The sequence below is a fragment of the Metopolophium dirhodum genome, chromosome 3 (genome assembly GCF_019925205.1).
Source record: "Metopolophium dirhodum isolate CAU chromosome 3, ASM1992520v1, whole genome shotgun sequence".
Classification (NCBI taxonomy): domain Eukaryota; kingdom Metazoa; phylum Arthropoda; class Insecta; order Hemiptera; family Aphididae; genus Metopolophium; species Metopolophium dirhodum.
Genome location: NC_083562.1, coordinates 22651237 through 22679105, shown reverse-complemented (window position 1 = coordinate 22679105; position 27869 = coordinate 22651237). Strand labels below are relative to the sequence as shown.

Genomic DNA, 27869 nt, shown 5'->3' with positions numbered 1-27869 from the left:
ACCTGAGAGCCAAATTTTTATTCATAAACAGTTTTACTTTTTATTTAATATATTATATTATATTATAATATTATGGTTACCGTTGATGATAAATGAACAATTTCACACATTCACACTAGTGCAGGGGCGATGCTGTATAGTGAACAACAATAAACAAATAACGAACATTAGGTATAATAGTTCGCGACGAGTTGTCCAGTGTCGTGCGAGATCCACAGACGAAAATTCGCATATTTTTTTTTCATATACGCTGTGACCGTGGTATAGGTAACGTGTACCCATATTACATTGTGGTACAAGATGTGAGAAAGAAAAGCCGGCGGTAGACTTCAAAAGAAGAGAAAAACGGACAGCGCGCGAGAGAGTCCTCATCGGCGTGCTGCATGGTGAATACGCCTGGTCATTATAATGGGACGACGACTTGGCGATTTCTCTCATCGGGTCGTCCCCGCCGCGCCGAACTTAATACCGACAAATATGGGTCGCCGCCACCGACAAACGCATCATTATATGTGATGTCCACCGTCACCGATTTATAAATATACAATATTATTCTATGTTATAAAAAAGGAGCTGTGAACGGCCGACCGGTTCGTCAGCACACCAAAACTGTTTTCATATAATGTATAGGTATAATACCAGGCACGTAGCCTATAGCTGGCTATAGCACTACACTATACAATCATGTGTATAGTGTATGCGACGGCAGTGCTGTAGTAGTTGTAATAGTATAAACTGGGACTATACCGGGATGACGGTATAAGAGTCGTGGTAACCACGGTCACCGTGATCGTCTATACGAATGTAACAGTGGCGGTCAAACGGGGGGGGATGAGGGGGATAGATCCCCCCCCATGAATTTTTTTTCAATACCTATTTATAACAATTTATAATAAAGCATTACATATTGTTCTATTTTTTTTTCTAAAAATAAATTTCGATAGACTATATATGACAAGACTATAATAATATTATTATCTAGACTCAAGTTTAGGTACTACTAGTTACTACTAGGATATTATTATTGTTATTAATATTTAGTTGTTTACACAATATATAATATTATGGGAATCCCGTATTATCCTACTCGATGATTAAGAATTTTCAATAACAACACGCTCTACACATTTCCAGAATATTGCCGATACGGGCGATTACATTACGATCGGTAGGTATATTTTTCAATACTACGTAGTCGGTTGAAAACTTGAAACATTGATTGTTTATTATTTGTCATAATATTAGTTATCATCTATCATCGTCTTTCGTACACGAGTTTTCTACTGTGTGTGGTGTGTCCGTGTAGTGTACTAAAGTGTCAATTATACAGTCGGTGTTTTTATTATTGACTATTGTTTATTTTACATTTTTATTTTTTACCATTATTATGTCTAATAAAAGGAAAATTACTAGTTATTTTGATGCAACTTGCTGTACTTCTAAACGCTCGGTGTCGGCAGATGAACAAATAAGTAAGATCACTAATATCGTTACAGAAAATCAAGTTGTGGACTTAGTGGTAATATTTATTTTATTAAAATTAATATAAATGTTTTATTTATGAGGAAAATGGGAATTTCGATTAAAATTATTGTTCTAGACTGTTGATTTAAACGTTCATGACATTGGATCCTACATTAATAGTACCTTGACCGATGCTGATAGATATTTGGTAAGAATTACAACTTTTGTTAGTAATTTATTATTTATTGTTTAGATTACTTCCATGTGTAGTTATAACTTATAGTTCATTATTACCTTCAATTAATACAACTAAAATTGATTCAGATTCTTAAAGATGTGTGGATACCACCAGCTACATTTCCATTTCCATTACTTGATTGTAATGCCAAAAGAGGCTTAAAATTCAAACACCATTGGCTCAATGCTTATAAATGGCTGGCCTATTCTGAAAAATACCAAGGTGCTTTTTGCAAATACTGTGTTGTTTTCTCAACAAATGGTGGTATTGGTGGTCAAAAATTAGGAACCCTTGTATTGGAGGCTTTTACTAACTACAAAAAAGCTATAGAAGTATGTATATTTATAAACAAATTTATTGAAAATTTTATTTATAATTTTTCTATATTTTGATAGGTGTTTAAGAAACATGCAAATTTGGAATACCATAAAACTGCATTACTGAAATCTGATAACTTTTTAAATGTTTATTTAAATAAGAGTTCTTCGATTATAAACCGTATTGATAGTGAAAGGTACATACAAATAATAAGTATACCTATTTAACCTTTAATTAAATATAAATAGAATATAGATGTAAGAAATATATTTGAACTAATTTTTTAATTTAATTTTTAGAATGAAACAAATTGAAGAAAATCGAAAGCGTTTAATTCCAATCATTGAATGTGTGATGTTATGCGGCCAACAGGAAATAGCTTTAAGAGGTCATAGAGATTATGGTCCTATTTGTTTCAGTAGTATGTATATTATATAATACTATATAGGTAGCTTACAACTTGTTAAGGCTCAAGTAGAAAAAATAGTTAATGCCAAAATTGTATTAGACTGTTCAATACTTTAATAGGAGTAAATACTAAAGAATATAGTTTTTATTATATAGTTATAATATAATATAGTATTTATTGTTTAGGTGAATCAAATGAAAACGAAGGAAACTTTCGTGCTATCTTGAAATATAAAGCTAAAGATATAGATTACATGAAAACCTATTTAGAAACAGGCTCTAAAAACAAATATATTAGTAATCGAACTCAAAATGAGATAATTGAAACATGTGGAGATATTATTTTAAAAAAAATTGTTCAAATTGTCAATAAATCCGGTTTTTTTTCTGTCTTAGTCGATGAGACAACAGATGTTTCGGTAAAAGAGCAACTCACCTTATGTGTCAGATATTTAAGTGGATCTGGAGAAAATGTGTCTATGAATGAGAGCTTTTTAAAATTTATTGAAGTACAAAGTCTAACAGGAGAAAATCTGGCTACAGTTATTCTTAATGGTAATAAATAACAAGATTATTTTATTTTATAACAACTAGGTAACTCTTTTATTCATTTAACGTTTGAATTGTATGCATGTAAATTATTTTTAATTTTAAGGTTTGAATGCTTGTGGAATTGACTGTAATAATATGGTAGGACAAGGTTATGATGGAGCGAGCAATATGTCAGGACATTTAAAAGGTGTTCAAACTATTATTAGGGAGACATACCCTAAAGCATTGTATGTGCATTGTGTGGCTCATAGCTTAAATTTAGCTGTATCTAAAGCTAGTAATATTCTACCAATTAGAAATTGCTTGGGCGTTGTAGAAAAAATATACTGCTTTTTTAATTCTCCTAAACGCCAAAATGTGCTTTTAAATACAATTGAAGAAAGTGATCTAGACCCAAAAGTAAAAAGCTTAAAGCGGTTATGCGCAACAAGATGGGTTCAGAGGTATGAAGCTGTAAATGATTTTATAGAGCTTTTTAAGTTTGTAGTGGTGTCCTTGGAAACCATTTCTAGTTGGAAAGATACTAGTGCTACAGATGCTACTATTTTAATTAAAGCGCTTGATTCTGAATTTTTGGTGTCACTTCAAGTAGTAAATGTAAATTAATAATCTTTTAAATGTTATATTTTATTTATATAAATCATTTTAAAGAAAATAATTGTTTTTAGATATTATTTTCTTATAGTTTACCATTGTGTAAATTACTACAAAGTAAAGGCATTGACTTAAAGGAAGCTATAGATCTTGCAGGTGATAATGTTACAATACTTAAAAACTTAAGGAGTAATATTAATACAGAGTTTAATCAAATGTTCAAAAAAGCACAGGTAATTATGATTACTTTGATTGAAACTTAAATATTTTAAATTAAATTTGGAAGTGTAAAATTTTAATTATAAAACATTTATGATAATTTATTATTTGATTAGAAAATGGCTGAATTCTTGGATTTCGATATTAAAATTAAACGAATTAACAAGAGACAGATATATAGAGATAATTCTATCATAAGAAATGATGGTTCTACGCCTGATTCTGAGGAGTATTTTCGAGTATCCATATGTGTCCCTTATATTGACTTCTTTATAAGTCAATTGGAAGAAAGGTTTTTGGCTCACCGTAGTATTTTTAAAGGTTAATTTCCTATTTAAATAAATAATAGTTCAATACTTCATACTTGAATAGTTCTATTTTAAAAATTAAATAATCAAATAAAAGTAATATATCATCTAATTTTAAGTTATTTCAAATTTAATATATTTATTGCAAATTTAGTTTAATTGTACTTAATATTAACTTTTCAAGGTTTTCAATGTTTATTTTCAAATGATTTTGAATTAGAAGGTTTTGAGGAATTAGTAAATTTTTACCTTTCTACTGATATTGAAACTGTGAAAGCGGAATTGAATTTATGGAAAACAAAACTTTCACGCATAGGAAAATCTCCAAGAACAGGACTTGATGCTATAAAGTTCTGTAGACGTGAATTATTTCCTAATGTGTTTGATTTATTACAAATATTTTGTACACTTCCGGTATCAACCGCAACACCAGAGAGAATGTTTTCATGCCTTAAACGGTTGAAAACATATTTAAGAAATAGTATGGTAGAGGTAAATATTCTGTATTGCTGTGGTCAAATATTTGTACATATAATCTATTGGAATAAGTATTAAATTAATAGTTCAAACATAAAACACTATGTTTAGGACTAACTTTTTAGGTTTTGTTAATTTCTTTTGTACATATTTCAATTATCCTTATGAATTTTTGAAATGTCAATTTAATGCTTTATGCTTATATGTAAATTGTATAATTTTATTATTCTAGAGTCGTCTCAATGGCTTGGCCACTATGGCTGTTCATCGTGGGGTTATAAACATTACATCCAACGAAGTACTGGATGAATTAGCAAAAAAAAACAAAAAAATAGATTTACTAATATAATAAAAATATTGTTAATGCTATAATAGTATAATATATTTATAAAGTCGGTATACCTAACTAAGTTATAAATAAAGTTTGTATTTCCCATAATTGTATTAATTGATATTAGAATTAGACATAACCATAAATTATATTTTTAATGATAAAATTATGGATGTTAAAAAATTAGCCATATTATCCCCCCCCATGACAAAATCATTTGACCGCCACTGGAATGTAATATAGCAAGCTAGATACTGGATACACGTGACTGAAACGCCGCACGCACCGAACGCGGTGGACGATCGGTGTGTAATCGATGCCTTAACAAAATATAGTTCAGCAAATTTCGCAATAATAATTGAGGCTGCAACAGTCTCGATTATAATTTGGATAGGTTTGTAGGAAAAGCAAACGCCCACTCTAAATTTGATCTCGATCAGATCGACACAGCTTAATACTATTTAATATTTTATGCTGTAGCTTGTAAATGTGTTAAACTCTGTTAAAACAATTTTTTTTGTAACATAAAAAAATTAAGTTTTTGTTCTCTATTTACGACCGATTTTACTATATCGTGAACTTGAACGATTAACTCGTTAATACATAGGTACAGACGTACAGCTTTATCTGTTTAGTATTTAATATAATATACCATACATAATATGTGACAGTTTACGATCGCCTATCGTTGTTGTTGTTGTGGTCACGTCTCGCGAAATGTTGGTTTGAAACCGTTTGAATAGGACAACAATATTGACTTGCGAAAATTAAGCGTAAGTTCACGCCCGCGGATCGATTAATAAAATTGTGCGTGTCTACATATACATTATACACAACGTCCGAATTTATATTATTTTCGACGACACCGTAAATGGATTTACGTCAAATCTAAAATGAAATACGAGCGTTGAATCGTACCAAATGTTGCTAAACGAGTGACCGAGATCCGGTGGAAGTAGTCGCAACCTTATACGTCGCGTTATTCTGCGTCTTTATAGTGTCTTACTGTTTTACGGTTTAATTTTTAGAAATTATTAGGAGAAAAAATACAAATAAGGTTGTATTATGTAATGTTTATAGTTCATACTAAAAGGCTAAAATTTAAATATTAGGTATCATTAAATGGAATATTAAATCGTACATGATATGATAATATTATAGTACAAATTGATACATTCGTTACAATTTTTGGCACTTCAACATTTTTTTCCCGTTAATTTTGTTATTTGTCCATTACATTTTTTCATTCGACATCTGTAAATGAAAACCTCTTATTAACCGGTTGCATATCGCATTTTGCGTCATAATAATATTATAAGTACTTGACACCAATTAGGTCCTCCCACTGTAATATTGCTGTATCACCGTTAAATTATAACATTGAACATTTGAACTACGCAACATAAATTTATGTTAATACTGTCACTTATTATTATGCTATGATAAACGGAGAAAATTGAAGAAAAACAAGTATTGTACAAAACAATTACTATTAATCCTTAAACGATTTTGAATTTTTACATTGTGCGTTCGGAATGATTTTTATTTCAAAAGACTCAATTCCGATATTGATGCATTTAAAACGAATGTGTATATAATCAAATTTTGTTTAATACTATGTAGGTATGCGATACAATAATATGAATAAAGGAATGTGATAATCAAGATACTTATATCAAATCAGCCAGTGAACTTTTCGGATTTGATTTAGAAATTACTTTCTATAGTCACATTATTATCAATATTTTGTCTTATTTTTTAAGAACAATATAATTATAATTATATATAGTGTATCAGCTTAATATGTAGCGAGGGACATCAAAACATTGTATTTACAAACGTTGTCATAATAAAACACATAATATTACTTCAAGATTGTTTCCATATTAGTATTTTGATCACGATATAATATTAAAATATCAAAGATCTGAGGTAATAAACAATTAAATAATCCGTTCTTATCCGGTGTCATGTAATCTTAAGCTCCCAAATCCAAAGTATAATAGTATTCGTATTTATAGGTGTACAATTAATCTTGATTTAATGCGACCGCCGTATGGTGCAGTTCATAATATATGTATATTTAGAGCTATAATAATGTGTACACCTATATAATCCCGCAACGATAACATAATGTAATCCACCGCTCATAGTTTCTAAATGGTTTTCAGCATGTATCCGCATTCAGTGATCTTATACTAATTTTATACTGCTTAAGCGCTGATGTCATTTGGGCTAGGTCATGGGGGAGGATTAAGCTATTTCCATAAAAATACTTAGAAACAGTCCCCCCTATTTCATAAATGTACCTATTTTAATTATAACGCCCATTAGCGTTTTATTTATCATTAAAAGCATATAAAAAAAAATATTATCTATTTTATAAAAACCAACAGGGTGCAAGGCAAGCGTTAGATTTGATAAAAATCGTATTTTTAAAATCCAAAAATTAAAAAAAAAGTTGAATAATGACTAAAAATGGACCGCGATCATAACGCTCATCGTGGTCACCTCCGTGTAAGAACTCAAATAAAAAATATCAAGCGATCTTATATTTTTTATCAATTAAAAAAATGGCCTATGGGTGTGAATATACTGACACCCCATGATTAGACCACAATGATCGAGTACGGAATACATACCCTCGAGCCACTTGTAAACAATTATTTCATATTTGTATATAGATTTGATCCGTAAATATATCATTATTACACCGTTGCTACTTCCTATCTACGTATTATATCCGTTCTTGTAGACATCGTGAATATATAAATATTTTGTAATCTCGGAATTTTTTGACCTATGCGCGAGATTATTTTATTCAGACGAAATCAAGAATAAAACCGCGTGTACCTACTATAATGTTATGCTGTGGTCACTAAACCCGTACAATAAATTAATAAATGATAAAACGATGACGATCCCACCCAGAAAAATTTGGGCGTTTACGATAAAATATCACGTGCTTCTACCTCGGCGCATGACACCTACGCAGGTCTTTGGCGCGGCGCCACGTCGTAAATCGCGAACGCATGCGATCTTCGCCGTCCGATAGTATCTACATATATAGAGATAATCTGGTGGTACGACCACCGTAGAGTAGGTACTACAGGTATAAAAAATTAATAGTATATCGGAGGTAAGGACGGACGAAATACGGTTTATAAAGCTAAAAATTGTATCAAAATGATTTATCTTCGGCTCACTATCCAGTTATCCATTTTTTTTTTAGCAAGAAAATCGTGTTTGTACTCTAACCGACCTTATCATCCAATAGTATTATGAGTCATCGAAGAGTGGCTTGCAATATTTTGTTATACGCGCGTCATGATGACAAATATATGCAAATACTGTATAACTGGTCTATATAACATGATACAAATATGATCAATAAACGAAAATAATATATTTATAAGCTATTATAATCAAACTAGAACATTTATATTTTTTTTTTTTTTGATTCCAACTTCGTTGGGTTTCTAGAAAAACGAACGATTAATTTGTTCTGATCATTAAAATGTATTAAAATTGAATACCGATTTTAACTAGATGCAAAATAACATGACTAAAAAAATCTAAAACCGATCAAACCAATTAAAATGGTAAAATGTACACTACTCTTAAAATATCGGTTCCTATAGGGTGTTTAAATAAGACGTCCGTAATATTCCAATAGGCAATATTATCAGTAAGTTTCTATATTATTTTCAGCACGGCTCCATACTCCGACTGCGAATGAAATGCATCACTATCTTATTCATTTATTGGTTATATTACGTTTCATTGAAAATATATATGTTTACAATCAAGTTTTGGGCATTTCCAGCCCTACAAATAATTATCCGACAAACGAATACTTAAATATCTCGTACGATTCTCAAATATAACTACGCACGCTGTATATATTATACATATACAATAATATAATATACAATACTCCTTATTAAAACTTTTCTGGACGATCATTAAAAATGTTTGCGACGCATACAACTTATGTGCATTGTTTACTGTACGACGCGTGTTGTCATTGTATTATCATTATATTATTGTCGTCCTTGGTCTTGGTCGATCGCGAAATTCTCGGTAACTGATGTACATACGCGTAGGCCGCCGTAGACATTACGAGCCATAAAAAAATTGTCGCGAATCTTCTTCAAATCGTTTTTATTATAATTATTGTAATGCTTTTCAACGCCACGCCACCGCTGCCACGGGTGTGTGCGTGAATATTTGTTTGTATTTTTTTTTAAATATTTGCGTCACGAACGTTATTTAATATTATAATAATGCGACGCGGAGCGAAAGAAAAACAACTCACGCTTCAAATTCATCGATTATTTTATAACAAATCAATAAAACTAAATTTTAATTGTTATTATACAAACGTTAGATACGCGTTTACAATATAATATACCAAGTTACATCTTGAAATTCGAAACAGTAATGTGCACGTTATCCGTTCAATTCATATTATTCGATACCTATATATTATTTTATAATGCCCATTAATGATTTATTAATGATTATTATGATATAATAATGTGTATTTTATTTTATTATTAATTTCAATATCGTTTTTATTTTATTTTATAGGGGTCAATTCGCTTCAGTCAGACGGTGCACTTCGATCGAAACTGGAGAAGTGTTTGCGGCCAAATTTTCAAACCGCACGAGATTCGGCGAAGACTGCAGTCCCGACATCCATCACGAAATAGCTTTGCTGTCGCTGTGTTCGCCGTCACCACGGATAACCAAACTGCATGATGTGTTTCAAACGCCCAAACAATTGATCATCGTCATGGAATAGTGCGAATAATATATTATTATAATTTATAATTTTTTTACAATCAATAAAACTATGACTATAATTATTATTGTGACGATTGGCGATTTACGTTTTTTAGCGCTCCGGGAGGTGATCTGCAGAAAGTCATCGACGACGACAACGTGCCATTTGAAGCCGACGTGGTCAAGTTCATACACCACGTGGTCGAAGGCTTGGCGTACATGCACCAGCGGAAAATTGCTCACTTAGACATCAAAGTGAGTGCGGTGGCAAAACGCGCGCCAAGGTTTATTAAACATATTATTACCCCCCCAAAAAATAGTAAAATAATGCGTAAAAATTATGGCATTGGTGACACGTTTGTTTCCTGGAACGGCCCAGGTCCAAATGAGGTGCGCGTATGTGCGGTACACGTGCTTTAAAATCCATTAGGCCACCCACGAACAAACCAACGAACGCCGTGGCCGTCACGATCTAGATTCTATATAGACTCTAGAGATCGATATCGCGATGTATAGTCCTGGATCAAGGACCAGCCCCGACTGGCAGGAAATCCATAATATCGTCCATTATTATTAATATGCCGTATCGTGTTCGGTGTTCGTATTGTTAAGGCCGAGTAGGTATATATGCTAATGGACGATATATCATACGTTTAATTCGTGACCAACTGCGAAAATATTATACTAACAACGACACACTTGCAGCCATTTCAATTCCGAATAAAAAATATTATGCTATGAACGTTCCAGTGATTAACATTTACAAATATCGATGTTTACAGCCGCAAAATTTGGTGTTAATGGGTGCATTTCCAACTTGCGACGTCAAGCTTTGTGATTTTGAAATATCCCGAGTGATTCTGGAGGGTACGGAAATACGAGAAATTCTTGGCACACCCGACTACGTCGGTGAGTAAACTGTTTTAAAAACGATTTTTGCACAGTATATTCGTTTACTACAAAATATAGCCTGTACGAGAAAATATTTGAAATATAAATTTAATCGAAATTTGTGTTTTTAGCTCCAGAGATCCTTCATTACGAACCAATCACGTTGGCCGCAGACATGTGGTGAGTAATAATTCACTTATATTATACAATTTAACTTATGACCCTGCAGCCCATTCCCAAGAATACCTATTTCAGAGATCATTCGTCCTCACAAATATTCCATTGGCTCATTAAAACGGAAATTCTGACTGGAGCGTATAAAATGGGTGATGTGTATAGGTAGGTCTGATTAGTCCCGTGATCTTCTTTTTTTGAAAGAGTCCTGTAGCAACATTGAACAAATTCTAGACACCAACAAACAAATAACACGCATTATATTATATGCGTGGTTAGAAATTAAAAGTTCTAAAATGGAGGGGGAGTAAACCATATGTGAAATATTTTTTTTTTTTAGAAAATCATAATGTGATTTTTATATTCTTAAAAATATGTAGTCATTTCAATATAGGTGGTAATACGTATTTCATGCATATATATATATTATTATTTTAATCATAATAATATTATATAGATGTAATATACAAATTTGTGATACACTACCTACTATTTTATAATGTAGAGATATCGCTTTATCAAACGTGCATGAATTTAAAAATATTCACAAGACTCGGGAAAATTATAGATGATTCCCAGTGTCCATTGTATATTAACGGTGATTTATTTTTCAAATATTGACATGATCTTGAATCAGTCCGTCCGACATTCATAAAATAACAGCAATTATTAATTTACGAATGATTGGTGCGTGTATTGTTGTAGGTCGCTTGGTGTGACTACTTACGCACTATTGACGGGGTTCAGTCCGTTTGGTGGCGACACGGACCAGGAGACGTTCTGCAACATATCAAATGCTGACATCGACTTCCCGGACGAACTTTTCGAGGACGTGTCAGGGGAGGCTGTTGACTTCATCCGGAAGCTGTTGGTCAAAGATCCCAGGGAGAGGCTGACAGCCAAAGAGTGTTTGAAACATCCGTGGTTGGCAAACCTCCGCAAGTCTTCGTCCGGCAGCAGCCATTCGGTGCAGCACCACCAGCATCTCCAACCAAACTACCACCAACATCAACAGTCCCACCAACCACAACACCAACAGCCGTCGGTCGTGAAACGCACTGGCTGCAACACGTGTGCGGGCATTACGCCATCGATCAGTGCTAGACGTAGCGGTGGTGGTCTGCAACCTTCATACCTCTCCAAGTCTCGGGAAGCACTTTTCGAACGGATCGTGTCCAAGCACATGCGGGAAAGTGACATGAAGAGGTCATCTATGTTGCATGAGTCGCAGTACGCGTCCAGTCGGATGTGCGAAAGCCACACGTCCCTGGTATCCCGGTCACGGAATAGCACCCGGACGTTCAGCAAATCCAAGGAGAAGCTGTACGGGCTCAAGAGCCTGTCCCGGTCTCAGGACGTGCTGGACATGTGCAAGAGCATCAAGGACCTGAGCGAAGTGGACAAAATAGCCACTGTCGGCAGCCTGCTGATGAGTCTCACTGGTGTCTCTACTCTGCCCAACTCATTGTGCTCGTCCACCGCCAACATATCCGTGTCTCAGAGCCACATACCCGAGGGTTTGGTGTCCGAGGATGATAAAGAGAATTGCATAGCGAGAAACGGCGATCGTGACACCGACACGGCTGTCACAGCCACCACTGCAGCATTCAACACCATCAATACAAACACCACCACTCCTGTGGATACCACCACTCCTATGGTTGCCACCACTACGGAACCTATCAACTACACCACCACCGGAACTACCACAACCACGGTCACCTCAACGCCGGACTACGCACCACGATCCGGGTCTCCTGCCGGCAGTAGTACCAGCGGCACAAGCAGTGTAGAACACTTTTACCATTCCGACGAAGAGCCCAGGTAAATCCGTCATGCAGACTTTTAGGGGTTGAAAAGAAGTTCTAAAATTCCAAAAGGGTGCATTACGCCAGTATCATCTATTGAGGCAATAGTTATTGTATCTAATAAGTTGCGTTTTCAGATAAAATTCAATTAAAACGATTAATATAGATACGTTGGATTTAAATATATATATATATATATATATATATATAAATTTAAAAAAAAATCACGTGATACTATTAAATGATTTAAATCGAATTTGTCGTATTCCAATTGTTGCGAGAATCATATTATTATTGACGCAGCGGAGCAGTACGGCCGCTGCCAATCTGCGTTTAGACGCCGACCCAGCCCGTACTATAGTGTCTAGTAGTAGGTATCGCCTGAGACGCTGCAAAAAAAACGTACCAATACAAACCGAAAATGTAGGCTCTATACTAATTGTATTGTTGGTTTGTTATATTTTCGTATACCACAGTTCAATGCAATCGGTGACATACAAAGAAAAAAAAACTTTTAAATCCTCGCATCACACCTAAAGATTGCTGGAGGCACTGCTATATAGCTATATAGAAAAACAAAAACTTAGCTTCTTCCTTAGTCACTCTTAGCAACTATCATTCATTGAGGAGGGTGGGGCGGGAGGCTATATAGTATATATCTACGTCAAATCCGGTCGTCTTTACAATCCTCGAAATTAAATACTATAATATCACACTTGCATGGTGAAATATATATTTACATATTACATTGACGTTTATTTTTGCTAATATAGTTGCATGATTTATATTCCGTGAAAATTAAAATTGTAAAACCATTTGCACGTAATATTTTTGGTTTGTATTGCCTCCTACGATCCGGAATCGTATAAATTAACACGTATTTAAATTCACTAATATAGTAAATAGGCATCCACTCTATTAACGGCCCACTGATCAACCTCATCAACGGGTGGTCCGGTGGTCGTGAGGTCGTTATCTGTACGGGTACGGCATCGGGAGCCGGCTGGATACAGGTACCTACCGCGGTATAAATCGAATCTACGTTTTGCGATCTGTTGGTCAAACTCATATGAAATTAGGTGAAAAAAATATGATTTAAACGACACCAGTAGGCAGCAAGACAATAAGACAGTCGACAATATTAGTCAGGACACAATTAAAACACATGTCATGTATATGATTCATAATATTATTTGCCAATTACCAAATATCAGATATAGAGGTACTTACCTACTGATAAAATAATACTTAATTAATGTTCGATAATCAACAGCATTTTTTTTATAGGCTTCGATAAAATATTAATGAGCAATGCGATATTCTTTATTATTGTGAGCGCATAGCTTATATGTTTTTTTCAATATGTATAAAAGATATTTTTTTAAACCAGATATATGAGGTACCTATATTTAAAAAAAAATATTACCTAAATATTTGAAAAACTCAAACTTTTTATTTGCCGATCTCACTTGAATATCATTATAGACCGTTTGAGTAGAAATGTATAATAAGTATGGCTATAGGTATAAGACAGTACATTAACTACATTGACTATTAAAATTATGCGTTTTTCGTATTTTTCGTCGTCCCTCCACCATGGATACCTGCTAAGCAATTACAACAACTTCCTATACATTTTTGTCTCGTAAAAATATTAGACTCATCATATTAATACGCATAGATAGAACATCGTAATGTCACAAACCACTAATGCTCGACTTTCGAAACTGTCCCTTCCATCAATTTTGTAATAAATAATATAATAATATAACAAACGGATCGCGCCATAATCCATTGTGATAATATGGTTCTATAACATAATAATTATATTAATATTATTGTAATATATGTGCATTAAAATATATTATAATATTATTATGTCGTGTTATTAAATCGTTACGTATGTTCGCGATTGTTTTTTCGAGAGCGTTCAATGAAGAAAAAACTTCAATTGTCATAATTATAATTTAAGCAACTGGCGGATGATAGTGCAAAATCGATTTATATTTTTAAATATTGATTTCACGTAGCGTCGGCGGGCACCCACCCTACTTTCTAAAGTCGAGTGTCGACGGCAAACTTTATATGCGTACTTACAAATCGTATATGTAATTATGATATGATGGAATACACGAGTTTTAAATTGAAAGTAAATATCGCTTTTACCGACGTCCCACGTGAAACGTGCACATTTTTTGTTTTTAAATTCGCGTTCCATCCAGTTCATCTTAGCACTCGGCAAAATAACAGGGGTCCAAAAACTATATAATCGAGTATATAATATAGTTTTTGGATCGCTGTTTTTCTTTAAATTTTTACGGTTTCGGAGTGCCGAGATGAACTGGACAAGTTATAGGTATTATGGAACCCAATAAAAACTATAAAATGATATTGTTGTTATATACGAACGAACGAACGAAACTAACACTTTCAAACGCTCTACCGTAAGGCGTAAATGAATATGTCAAGGTCCTAAAAATATTTCGACGTTGATGTATAAAAATAAGTTCATACCTACCTAATAAAACTGAAATTAATTTGTTTTTCGAGCGTTTAACCGATATAGGTACAGGACGAATAATTTATTAATGTATACACGTACAGCTGTACAATAATAACCCATTTTAGCGTGCAGGGTGTCATAAAAATAAAAATTTTAATAAAAAGGCACAATATGTCAATATGTATACAGATTGATAAAAATGCCAATAATATTATAGCCATAGCAAACAATTTTCTGACGATACCTAATTATTAAACTAATAAATTCAACGGCCCATACGAAAATGTTTCTGTGACAAACTTTGAAATTACCGTCATGGCCTTCTGTAAAGATCAGACAGGGACATTTAGTACCTAGTACTTACAGAAATTTAGGTATGTGCAATTCCTTAGAACACAATTCCACGGCATTCCTGACAAGGCGTTTAGTCGATGTTATATTGGGGGAATCGATATAGGTCCCATATTATGTACTATCTATAGCAACGGTCCCCAATTTGGAAAGGGCCAAATATTATTTTTGAAAATTACTCGCAGTGAATAAATTTATATTTGCTAATAATATTGACGTAACAATAAAAAGGATCATCGTTTCCTTATTTTTTCCCTGAATGTAAGGATTCCAAATTCTAAGTTACATTTTGAATAATAATAATTAAAAGTTATAAAAGTTTTAAAAAATTAATTTTATTTACTCTTTAAAAGTGTAGAATGTTGGATTTTAGAATGTACAATTTATTACGTTTTAGTGCGGGCCGCACAACATTCATTAAAGTGTCGCAGGCTGCATAGTGGGAACCGCTGATATATAATAACTACAAATAATTACCTACAATTTTTTATATTTTTAACAGTCTTTTGTATCTTCAGAAATTCTCGAAAAAGGTGGAACGGGAATATTTCTTCCCGGCAGTGCCAACCCTACATAAATTGTATATATTATAGATATAATAGGTATTAGCTATTACAAAATATAATAATAATAAATTATGTAATATTATAAGATGCTATAATAAATGACTGACCGTGACACGTTTTCTGTCCTCTGTCCACCGTAGGTTTTCGGTAGCCCAGCTGGTCAAGGCATTCGACACGCACCAGGAAGTAGTGACCAAACGGTCGCTGGAGGTAACCATGAACCCAGTCGCCAAACTCGGGATCGCCCACACGACGGCATCGGTCGACCAGCTTACCGCAACCGAGTTTCCGACCGGACCGAACGCTCTGCGGCTGTTCATACCCAACATCGATATTTGCGGTGGTGAATCTGCGGCTGCCAAGAGAACTCGTGCCGTGGGTTGTGGAGGCGGTGGAGGTGTTGGTGGAGTAGAAGCCCGTGACGGTTACGAGAGTGCTCGGAGCCCGAATTCGGACAACCATCGCAAACGGTCAAACGTGAACAACTGCACAGAAAACTGATCTGACAACTACCACTGCGGTCCTCCCCATATTTATTTCAATGGTATTATATTATATGATAATATTTTGTATTGGCTAGACTATTTTTTTTATAAATATTTTAACGTGTTATTTTATTATTATGTCGTGTTGTGTATGATATTATTACGTTGTTCGCGCGATAGAATATATTTATCATTATTATTATTATTATTATTATATTGAAGTGTGTATGTTATCACATTTGATTGTATTGTACAAGTGAGCTAGTGATTATCACATGTAGCCGTATGTATACAATAAATGAATGTCATTTCGACACGAAATAAATATAATGTTATCATTGTAATGCACATCATCATAATAACGTAGTAAATAGGTCATATTTTGATTATTAAGAGGCCTCGCTACAGTCATTATCTAAGGGGCAACATTTAGGCAATTTCTAATCTTGTCATAGACGCCCGGGGTCTATAGTCTATACATTGTAAATGGTTATTAGTGTGAATGAAATTAAATACGGGTATCGACGGAAACCTCTCTCGTACGCGCATGCACGTGTCAATAACTCGATAACCATATTAATTTTCCTAAAAGAATTTTACAAAAACATACATTTGTTCTGACAAAATTAAAGTTAGTAAGTAAACGTTTTCTGATTTTGATTCTGAAAAAATATTTGAATTCAGCAGAAAAATGTCTGTAGATCGTACGAAACATTTTCCGTTTTTTAATTATGATTCGAAAAAGTTCATATTTTCAAGTTTTCAATTACAGTTCACAATAATATAAAATTTAGTTTTTACAAAGTGCTTCATAGGATCTAATCTATAGACAATTTTCTGGAGAGTTCAAATTTTTTTCGGGATAAAAATCGGACAATGTTAACTAACTTAAATTTTGTCAATACTTTAGGTCTTTTCAGCTAAAATTGACGGCAGTAGCGAGGCCCCTTAAACTATAATGATAATAAAACTTACTCTAATTATTTATGTAATTTTTAGTAGTTTTAAAAGGCGGGTTACCCTGGCACCCAAATGTTCGATTTTTGAATTTTTTTTAACCATTAATTGTACTATAATTTGTACCAATTTGTACCAACAATTTAAGAATTTGTACCTAAATATTTTCCAAAGAAAAGTCATTTTTCCGCTGGTATGTCTAAATCCATCACTCCAGCATCACCATATCTAAATAATGCATTTTATAAACATTTTTTTTTCATTTATTGTACTATGATTAAAATCAAATTAAATCAACTTTTGTACCGATTAGTACTACCATTTTCAGAATTTGTACCTAAATATTTCCCCACGAAAAATCAATTTTCCCGCTGTTTTAGTCGAAATCCGAAATTCCAGGTCCACCATATCTAAATAATGCATTTTATAAACATTTTTTTTTTTTTTATTAATTGTAATATGATTAAATTAAATTAAAGCAATTGTTGTACCAATTAGTACAACCATTTTAAGAATTAATAAAAAATGTATAAATATTTCCCAAAGAAAAATCAATTTTCCCGCTGGTATAGTGTAGTATGTTTAAATTCATCACTCCAGGACCACCATATGACAATGAGTCTCTCTCTCGGTCTATGCGTATGTATGAGCTTGCTGCAGTAGGGCCCCTTAAAGATACCTCTACAGTGCCTTAGCTGTAGTTCGTGAGTGTTCTTGATCGACGACGTTAATAATTTATGTCGATAAAAAATGTTTTGCTCCATCAAATAACTTGAAAATGTAAATACCTACAATACGTTCCTAGTGAGTTGCTGTTAGTGGAAATTAATAAAAAAAGATGAGTTTAAATCCACAATAGTTTTTTTATGAGTGTCTGAAATTAGAATTTTGACAAAATTCGTAAAAATCACGAAAACGTGCAAACTATTTTGAGTTAAAAATTCATAAAAATGTATATTTTTATTCAAAAATTTAACATATAAGATTCCAATTTCCAGTTGTTCTACCCTTGACCCAAATAAAACATTATTCAAATTAAATTTTTTATCATTATTTCACAACAAACATATTCAAAATTAAAATGCCACAACTGAAATGATAGCAAGAAAGCAAGAAAAAATTGATTTATTTAGAATCAGAATAACATCAAACAATTAATGTATGTATAAAAATTAGATTTCTGTATCTCATATAGAAAAAAGAAGCAAATGGTATAAGAAAACAATGCGTGTTCCCAAGTATGTTTCTTTAAGTCAATTAATTGTCAATATTGCTACAGTAATTAATTCAAAAATGTCTAAAAAAAAGGAGAAAAAAAGAGAATTACAATCGTAAAATAAGTCATTAAAATGAAAAACAATGAGTTAATTGTCGAATTATGCAGCACAAAAGTTTCATAGTTTAAATTGTTAAGGTCATGAGTCAAATTCTGTGCTTACTTAGAATATCATACCATAATCCAGAATAGATATGCAAACGCGTACAAACCTGCGCTCTAATCATTACAAAATGTAATTAAAAGCGGTAAAACTTAAGTTCAAAAGTTGAAAGCAACATATTAATCATAAGATTTGGTTTAAAGTTCTGTTATATCTATAGTCATAAAAAACAAAAAATTTTAATTATTTTATATGCTTACGGTTACATCTTATATTATATTATAATTTATTTCTTCTTACTTAATAAGAATTTCTTATTTAGTATGAACAAATAACTGCTGGAAGTATAACAATAAATTACAACACATTAGTAATATATTTCAAAATTTTACATTACAATTAAACTATAAATACGACAAATATGAAAAGTATGATAGTATAATTTATTTAAATTTTAAATACATTACTTTTTTATTATAAAATTAAAAAATAAAGTTTTCTTATAATGATAAATAAGTCATTGACAAATAATTTTGAAAACATGATTCAGTGCAACTGAAGGTAATTGGTGTTCGCTTAGTCTTCTTTCAAAGTAGTTTGTCTTTTCTTGTTGAGAAGTAAGTTCCATGAATAGGAACAGATTTGACGATCTGTAAACATATAATTTACATATTTAATTATATACTAAAATTAAGCTTACTATGATCAATATGTACGTACTATAGGACATCCAAATTCTATTAACAATCTTTCAGCAACAAATTCAATAAATATGGCCATCTTTTCACAGCTATGTCTAACTGGTAAAGCATCTGTCAACAAATCTTGTTCAATAGTCGGCTTCACAAATGATCTGTGTGATAGCAGCTTGAGGAGGCTTTTGATCTAAATGTTTAAATAAGAGACAGGCAAAATCGGTGTGTAAACCCTAAATAAACATTAAAATAATAAAATATGTTATATGCATTATAATATTATCCTACGTTAACATACTTCATCTCTAGAAATCAGCTCGTGGATAAAAGTTAAACCTGGCATTAATCCTCTTTTCCTCAACTATATTATTGAAGGAACATTTCCAGATAAAAATATACCTTTAACGACAGCAAATGCCACTAACCTTTCGCCAAAAGTTGCTTTACTATCAGTAATCCATTTAAGAGCCCAATCTGCCATTTTTTTTACACATGGCATGGTTTTAGAAGCATTAATTAAAGTCTCTATGTATATAAAAAAAATAAGAGAAATTATGATAATAAAAATAAACAAAAAATGTATAAATGTACTTTTCTTTTGAGTCTTGAATATATCAATTAATAAGCTATACATTTTTGAATGTATATTCTCTATCATTATTTGGAACCCACAAAAACATCTAGCCTCAGTTACTTTAACTTCTTGAGAAAATCATTTGACAAGATTTTTCATTGACTATGCAATTTTAAACAGTAAAAATGCTATTACGTAGGATACAAAGAGACGCTCTTCATCAGTCAATCTCATCCAATCTTCAAGATCCTAAAAACAAAAGACCACTTTAATTAGAAAATTACTTTTAGTCACTTTGATGAACTAGAGTTTACAGTTTGCAAATTGACTTCTTCTACATTTCAAAAAGAAGCTTCTTTTTTTTGTACATGGCCTAAATATCGTCATATATAATAGGAAATATGACAAAACGTCTTGGATTATCTTTCAATAAAGGTTCCAGTGCCGTATAAAAATTTGCTCTATAGGCAGTCACAGATTCCACAAAAATTATTTTTGTCAACTGAAAACAAAATAAACAATAACAAGAATACAAAATTAATTGAATAAATAATATTTTAAATTCTGAGCGCAGCAATGAATGTATTGATTTTGAAATTGTCTTAATTTTTTTTTGTGTCTGTATACACGATAAATAGTGGAAATAATGTTTTGATTTTCAACTTTATTATCTTTTCTGGTGGGCAAGTGATTCTAGTTGTTGCATTGGGGAGGTCAAAATTGCAGGGAAAAACTAAAAAAATTAAGGAAAATCAAGAAATTTTACGCAAAATCGATCTTCAACTAATTCGATTTTAGTTTTTGCGTACCTAATTCTAAAAAAAAATACCCTAGATATGTGAAATTGTATAGGATTTGTTAAAATTACAGTAAATAAAGAAAACTAATAATTTCAATGTAATTCCACATTTTCACCAGGTTCTTATATTCTATAAATTAAAATTATAATAAAAAGGCGGGTTACCACTTTGCTGTACGTTACGTGTCGTGTGGGTGGTGACTGGTGGGTCAGTATTATGGACGTGTTAAATTAAATTAAATGATTTAAAATCGTTTTATACGAAAAATGATACTGAGTGAAGAGCCAAAGACTGTCAGCCTATATTACAATATAAGTACCTATATTTTATGGTAATGCTGTTAAAGTAATTTATTCTACTTTTAGTAAAACAGTAAATTGAATTAATTTTTACCATAAACATTTCATTCGGTATACTTTAAAAGATTCAAGTAGGTACAGTATGAACAGTACTTATGAAAAATTTAAAATAATGTAAACCCTTGACTAATATTGAACATTTTATACATTTTTAACTACAAAATAATTTGCAAATTGTTGATAAATTTTGTCAAAATTTGAACTTTAAATGCTTATGAAAAATAGTGGCTAAGTATCTTTAATATTTTTGAACAGATATTATAGAAACTATAAGGATCCTTGAATTACATTTTCAAACTCTTTGACATAGCAATGAACTTTTTTTGACACTAATTGTAATAACATAACTAATAAAAATGTCTTATCCCTATAATTAGCTCAAAAAGAAATAGTTTTAAAAATGGTATGGTGTATAGAAAATGTTTATTGGAACATTTGGTGAAAAAATCATGTATCCATATTTTTTTTTTAGTCATACCGAAAAAATAAAATCAAATTTTGTCAAAAATATTTTTAAGGGACCTTATAGAGAAGCACTAAGCATTTATTTGTATTTTACTTTTAAAGCAAGCTAAGGATATTTTAAGATTGTAACATATAAATATTTATTTATTCATTTATATTGACTAAACAGACTAAGCCCTTTCGATACAAATATAAGTTCACGCACCCAATTAGATATACAATGTGTCCCGTGAACAGATGGGTATGTTAGTTAATGGCACATTAAAATGGCTATAAAATGAAAACCTATCAATAATAATATTCTTACCTTTAAGTTTCATAATTTACGCCAATATTGTATGGCTTGAACTGAGCCGGCATAATGATCTTTGAGAAAGTCAACGTCTGAAAAATTGTCAATACATTGGCTCGACTTCCTAGTTTCTTGTATGTGGTACCTCATATATTTCATTTTTGAAAACCATAATAAGTATAATCCACTGTATGAACTAAAACCGATATACCACTAAGTATCTTTTGGTTTTTCCAAACATTTAAAATCGGAGAATTGAGTAATTTACTTACATAAGTGTGTGTGAATTAGACATTATTAAGTTTCGAAGGCTTTTCTGGGTGAATTAAAATCATCAACTGTTACGTCTCCAAATCCTTTGTTTGTCTGTTCATTTTCTTCTAACTCATCGTTGAGGAAATAAAATTTTCTGAAAAAGTCAAGTTATATAAATATCTAAATACTTAATTCATGAATTATATTAAATGATTTTACTTTTACCTCTTAGATGATTTACTAGTCTTGCTGAAAGTAGTACCAGTGTTGCTGTAAATTATTAAAATTTATTTTATAATGTTTATTTTACTTCTCTATCCCAATATCCCATACAAAGTTGTATGGATTATGTTTTGATACAGTCTCTCGCCATGATATCTACTAATTAACTGAGCCTTGTTAATAATCAGTGATTGTGAAATGATTACCGCAGATTCTATGACAGATAGAAATTGATTAATTATTTAATTTAAAGATTTTTAGCCATTATTACCTTCAATTTTCATTTTTTTGAAATCTATGTTTGTGAACAAATTAGCAAATTAGACAGACCCAATATTATTAAGAAAATATAATCAGTACAACTTGAAAATAATACTTGCAGATGAAAATCAAAGTAATGTGGCGAGACGATACTTTGGATGTTTTACTAAAAAGAATACGCTTATGCATTGTAATTTTTAACTAAAATGTATGAAAATAACTCTGTATGAATGTTAATTGTTAGTAGTCTGTATTTCTGTTCTAATTTCAAATAATCGAATGATTCAAAAGTCGGCGAACAATAAAATAATATTATTATGTTGATATTTATTTGATAACAATTATTACTATCTTAGTGATAAGTCAGAACGGTTATCTATTGGTGGCAATTCTAGAAGATGTGGCGGGCATTTAAATTTTACCGAATTCCGAAAGATCAGGAACGCTGCCGCCATGACCACGATTTAAGAGGACGTGAAACGTAACACGGGCATTTTATTGTCTCCGACTTGTATAGCAAATTTACGATCAGCAGTTCACATTTAGCATCGTTAGTTTAAAAATTAGAGTGAATCGACCTATTATGAAACTATTATCAAATTAGCAAATCGTAAAAACCAGAATATTATGATATATCCATTAGTATTTCAGGAGATGTCGTTATGGGTAAATCCTCACAGGCCACTCTGTATATATATTTATTTATGATACATTTTACAGAGGTGTAAAATTGAACTCGAAATGGACGAGTTGGTACACGACCAGTGACCACACAGACACAATGTTGTTCGCGTTGTCACGAGAAGATTGGCCACCGAACCACAAGCGCGAGAAGGAAGAACGCTGACGTCATGCCAATGAGAAATATACATTTTATTTTTAAAACTTTGACTTTATTCTTTACATGTCTTTGATAAATAATAATGCAAGCGTACCTTGTACGTGGTTATCCATATAATGAGTTTTTTTTACGCTGAAAAAATAAAAACTACATAGGTAAGTAATTTAATAAATATTTTTTATTATTTAACAATACCTACTACTAATTGTTTACTACTACACAGTCATGGCTAAGAATAAATATAATATAATATACCTACACATATTAATTTTGACTAGACCTGTCTATAGTAACAGTTATTTTTCGACGAAACATCTGGTGCGGTATTTTATTTTCTTATGCGGAATACAGCAATAGGATTGTTTGCAAAAACCACATATTAGGATTCTTCAAAAGTCAGAACGAACAATATTAATTTCCACGGCGCGGCTGGGACTATGTCACGACCGTGAAAAATTACAAAGAAGAGCGCAAACTTAATTTTAATAAATCGAATCAGTCGTCGTTAAGAATTTCAAATTTTTCTACCTATAATAATTGTGTAGCGTGAGCACCTAGATATGACGCATTTTATATACTCATAAGATAATAATATAATTAATTCGAGTATAGTCAAGGCGGCTCCAGACACATGGTTAGGGGGTGGGGAAGTCATAATTTTCAGACGGTAAAATACGATTGAGAACGGCATTTTTTAGTAACAAGATTGAGAACGCTCGATATTTTATTTTTTTCCAACATTACCCAATTTAATCGAATGATAATTCAAGCACCCATAATCTGTTGATATTGAAATAATCCAACAATATATTATGTTGTTATTAAAATTCTAATTGAAACTCGATTAGAAACAATATTGAAAATAGCTACGATAGTTATAGTCAAGGTACTAAGAATAATTTATATTTTTATGCCCTAGGTTAAGTAGATTTGGGCAGGCCCGGCTCAAAGGGTAGGCGACATAGGCTCACGCCTAGGGCGGCACTTAAGCTGCACTTTAGTAAGAGGGCAGCATTTTCAAAATACTGATAATATTATATTGTTAGGGGCGGCAAAATTTGATTTTGCCTAGTTCACTATTTTCGCTTAAGCCGGTCCTAGATGATCTGAAAATGTTATTAATTACTAATGATCTACCAATATAAATAATTTGTAAAAAATATTGAAGTATAACAAATACTATAACTAAAACTAATATTACATATAGTTTATATTAATTGTTCCGGCGAGGAAATAATTTTGAGTGGACTGTATTTTTTGTATTTTTTCATATAATATTCAATGAAGAATAAACATTATAATTTATAACGAGGTACTGCGACAATTAATTGCTAAGATAAAATTGTATACTAAGTACGGTTCGTAATATATGTGTATAAGAAAGTCTAAACTGTGCAAGTCTGCCCTGGGAGGGGGGAGGAGTCTTGCTGCAGAATAGGTGCGTGGAAACACACTGCCGTGATTTTGTGCTCCGCACTCGTATTTATAAGCTTGGTCTCGCCCGCTGCGTAGTCTTAGGAGCCGCTCGTGATTGTCTGCGATTGGTTATTGCGCGTGGTCGCACGGCGGCGATAACGCTGGCTGCCCGCGGCATTGACTGCTGCTGCTCATGGAGCCACGTCCACTAGCTGTGTTCTGTCGTCGTAGGTCCGTGGCCGGCATGTAAACAGGCATGGCGCGCACGAGTCGCCGTACTTGATGCGGCCGGTCCCGTGTTCTGTGACGGAATGAAGGGCGCCCGCCAGCCGAGTCAGGAACAGAACACGGCACCGACGCCGGGCGGTGGCCAATGGCCAGTACCCGCCAGGACGGTTCCGTGGATACCGCGACGTGGCCGGCGTGCAGACCGGCACGGCGCGCACGAGTCGCCGTACTTGATGCGGCCGGTCCCGTGTTCTGTGACGGACCGGAGTGCGCGCCTGCCAGCCGAGTCAGGAACAGAATATAGGTGCCCATATATTTGTATAAAGGTTATAATTATTAATTTTTTCAAGAATATTTATTTTATGCATACGGGCATGAATCTTTCAATAGCCAAATATATGATATGGCAACGTTGCACGTAAATTCGTTCTCAATCGTATTCTTTTATGGGTTTTTTATGGGTCAGCCGTAAGTTCTTTGTTAATTTTAAGTGTTCTCAATCAAAAGACTAAAAAGGTATAACGTTCTCAATCGTTCGATAGTCTTTTCAGAAAATGTCGATGATTTATTTTATTATTTTGTTTTTAACAGTATACAATTGTTTGGAAATACACATGTAAGCTCTCCTGATAGTCTGGTAATACTGCTATGTTGAGCGTTGTTATGTATAAAACAATAATAAATTCATGGCTAAATATATATTTACAACAGTCTCATACAATGATACATAGTTTTTACTTTTTTAAATAAGTCTCAAATAATAATACACAATTTTTAGACAGTAGTCTCTTTATAATGATACGTAATTTTTAGACGGCAGTCTCATAATATAATAATACTTTTTTTTTAGACTCATATAATAATACATAATTTCCAATGAATTGTGATAATAATATACATAAACCTATAGAGCCCGAAGTCCGGTCGAATAAACATAAATAATTGGTCGACTCTTATAGGTTAGTTGAACTACACATTTCGTTTTACACAATCACGGCGCTATCGTACCAGGGTCCGTAATTATAATATAATTTTAATACAAATTTTGTACAAGTACAATAAGGACAAGTTGTCCCTGCATACGCACGAATGCGTATTGACAACGAAGATTTCACTATAATAAATCAAAACACTGATTGCAGCCGGGACAAGAACACGAGGTGTTTACCATACTGTCCCCGAGGTACATTATAAAATATGCTGATTTACAAAAACAAGATAACTATGGTAATTTTGGCGGCACGGTACACGAAGTAGGTACGCGTGCAGCGGAAAACGGCGTACACCAACGGGCGCAAACGCGGAGGAAAAAACATCGGACGGACGGCGGTCGGCCAATAATATTACAAACTTTAAGGCGGGTGGCGGACGGTGGCGGTAGGGGAGAGGTCGAAAACTTGGTGAACATATTATTACTCTACGAAGGTTTGACAGAAGCAAACCCTGCGTGCCATGTAGTACACCAACGACTTCCAAACGCACCATTTGGTCCTCTTCCAGGCAGACCTCCGCCGATCGACAGATCGTGCTGCCGGGTATTCCGCGGGTACCGGCGGGACAGCTTTCTTCACGCTGTCGACTGTCGTACACTGCAGGTGACTGGATTCGCAGTTCGGGAGACGATCGGAAACGTTCGCTCCGCCGTATCGGTCGCTGCTGCATGACAGCCGCCGTGATCACACTTTCACCTCAGACGAAACTTATGAAACTAGGATATGGTTGGGGCCAGCCGCTTTTGTGAATCATGATTGTGAAGCAAACGCATCTATAGTTTCTGTAGGCGGAGCAGCTATTGTGAAGGGTAATTGCCGAATAATTAAATTAAAATTGAAAAAATATAATTAAATACATAATTTTGTGTATTCCTGTAATGTTTATAATAATAGCGCTCAGAAAAATCAATCCTGGAGAAGAAATTACAATTAACTATGGTGATAATTAATTTTGGAAACGAGAACGATTCTTGTGTGTGCATCAGCTGTGAAATTAAAGGCACAGGCCATTTTAAAATCAATGATCAAATTCAAGGTGCAAGCTCCTGATTATGGTGCTGATGATGAAGATTATGTTGCTGATAATGACAATATCAACAATATTGATTCAACATACAAGAAATACGAAAAGACTTATATGAGTGTGCTATCTGTAAGAAAACATTTCTATACAAAAGTTGGCTTGCCCTACATATCACAAAACATATGGAACCAACACATACTTGTGAAAAGTGTGATAGGGTATCCAGTAGAATTGATGCACTCAGAAGACATGTACAAATAACACACGTGAAAACAAGGCATAATTGTAATAAATGCCAAAAAAATTTCAGCCCCCCTTACGGTGTAACAAGGCATTTAAATACTATACACAGAGAAGAAAAGATTGTAATTCATTGCACCCAAGAAAGACTAGATCACCACGACAACCTATCACCAGTGTTGAGCCCAGATAACAAAAATAATATTTAGATAAGATAAAGATAATTTCGTTAACAATTATCTAGATTTAGATTCAGATGATCATTTTTACTTTTATCTAGATAAAGATACATATTTTTTTTATCTAGATATCATAATACATATTTTTATTTTTTTGTTTAAAATGCGCAAAAAAAAATATATTGCTTAATTATTTTATACAAATTCTTTTAGTA

At 32.9% G+C, this 27869-nt stretch overlaps 2 protein-coding genes and 1 pseudogene across 3 annotated transcripts in view; 2 read left to right on the top strand and 1 right to left on the bottom strand.

Annotated features, from left to right (window-relative positions):
• Window positions 1-17811, top strand: part of LOC132941982 (death-associated protein kinase related-like) — a 53316-nt gene extending 35505 nt beyond the window's left edge. Inside the window, exons 2-7 of the mRNA XM_061010263.1 lie at window positions 9503-9715; window positions 9814-9952; window positions 10480-10606; window positions 10720-10768; window positions 11468-12586; window positions 16131-17811. Of these exons, the coding sequence (XP_060866246.1) occupies window positions 9503-9715; window positions 9814-9952; window positions 10480-10606; window positions 10720-10768; window positions 11468-12586; window positions 16131-16491 (2008 nt within the window). The 3' untranslated portion in view covers window positions 16492-17811. The remainder of the gene's footprint in view (window positions 1-9502; window positions 9716-9813; window positions 9953-10479; window positions 10607-10719; window positions 10769-11467; window positions 12587-16130) is intronic.
• On the top strand, window positions 791-5166 carry LOC132941981 (zinc finger MYM-type protein 1-like). Of its 2 annotated transcripts, none has more exons than XM_061010262.1 (11): window positions 791-1519; window positions 1601-1672; window positions 1789-2034; window positions 2098-2216; window positions 2320-2441; window positions 2825-2983; window positions 3084-3577; window positions 3649-3807; window positions 3910-4114; window positions 4286-4593; window positions 4811-5166. In XM_061010262.1, the coding sequence occupies exons 1-11, from the start codon at window positions 1388-1390 to the stop codon at window positions 4925-4927; spliced, it is 2133 nt and encodes a 710-aa protein (XP_060866245.1). In that variant the 5' UTR covers window positions 791-1387; the 3' UTR covers window positions 4928-5166. The 2 variants fall into 2 exon arrangements, with proteins under 2 accessions (XP_060866245.1, XP_060866244.1); XM_061010261.1 differs by having other exon boundaries at window positions 2615-2983.
• A 1587-nt stretch (window positions 17812-19398) lies between the features above and the next one.
• On the bottom strand, window positions 19399-26881 carry LOC132940601 (ribonucleoside-diphosphate reductase subunit M2-like; annotated as a pseudogene).
• Between the last annotated feature and the right edge of the window lie 988 nt (window positions 26882-27869).

Coding starts and splice junctions, on each gene's coding strand:
- LOC132941981 (XM_061010261.1), top strand. CDS start 1,388: ATGTCTAATAAAAGGAAAATTACTAGTTATTTTGATGCAACTTGCTGT. Junction 2,217..2,319: donor AACCGTATTGATAGTGAAAG/GTACATACAAAT, acceptor TTTAATTTTTAG/AATGAAACAAATTGAAGAAA. Junction 3,578..3,648: donor TGTCACTTCAAGTAGTAAAT/GTAAATTAATAA, acceptor AATTGTTTTTAG/ATATTATTTTCTTATAGTTT.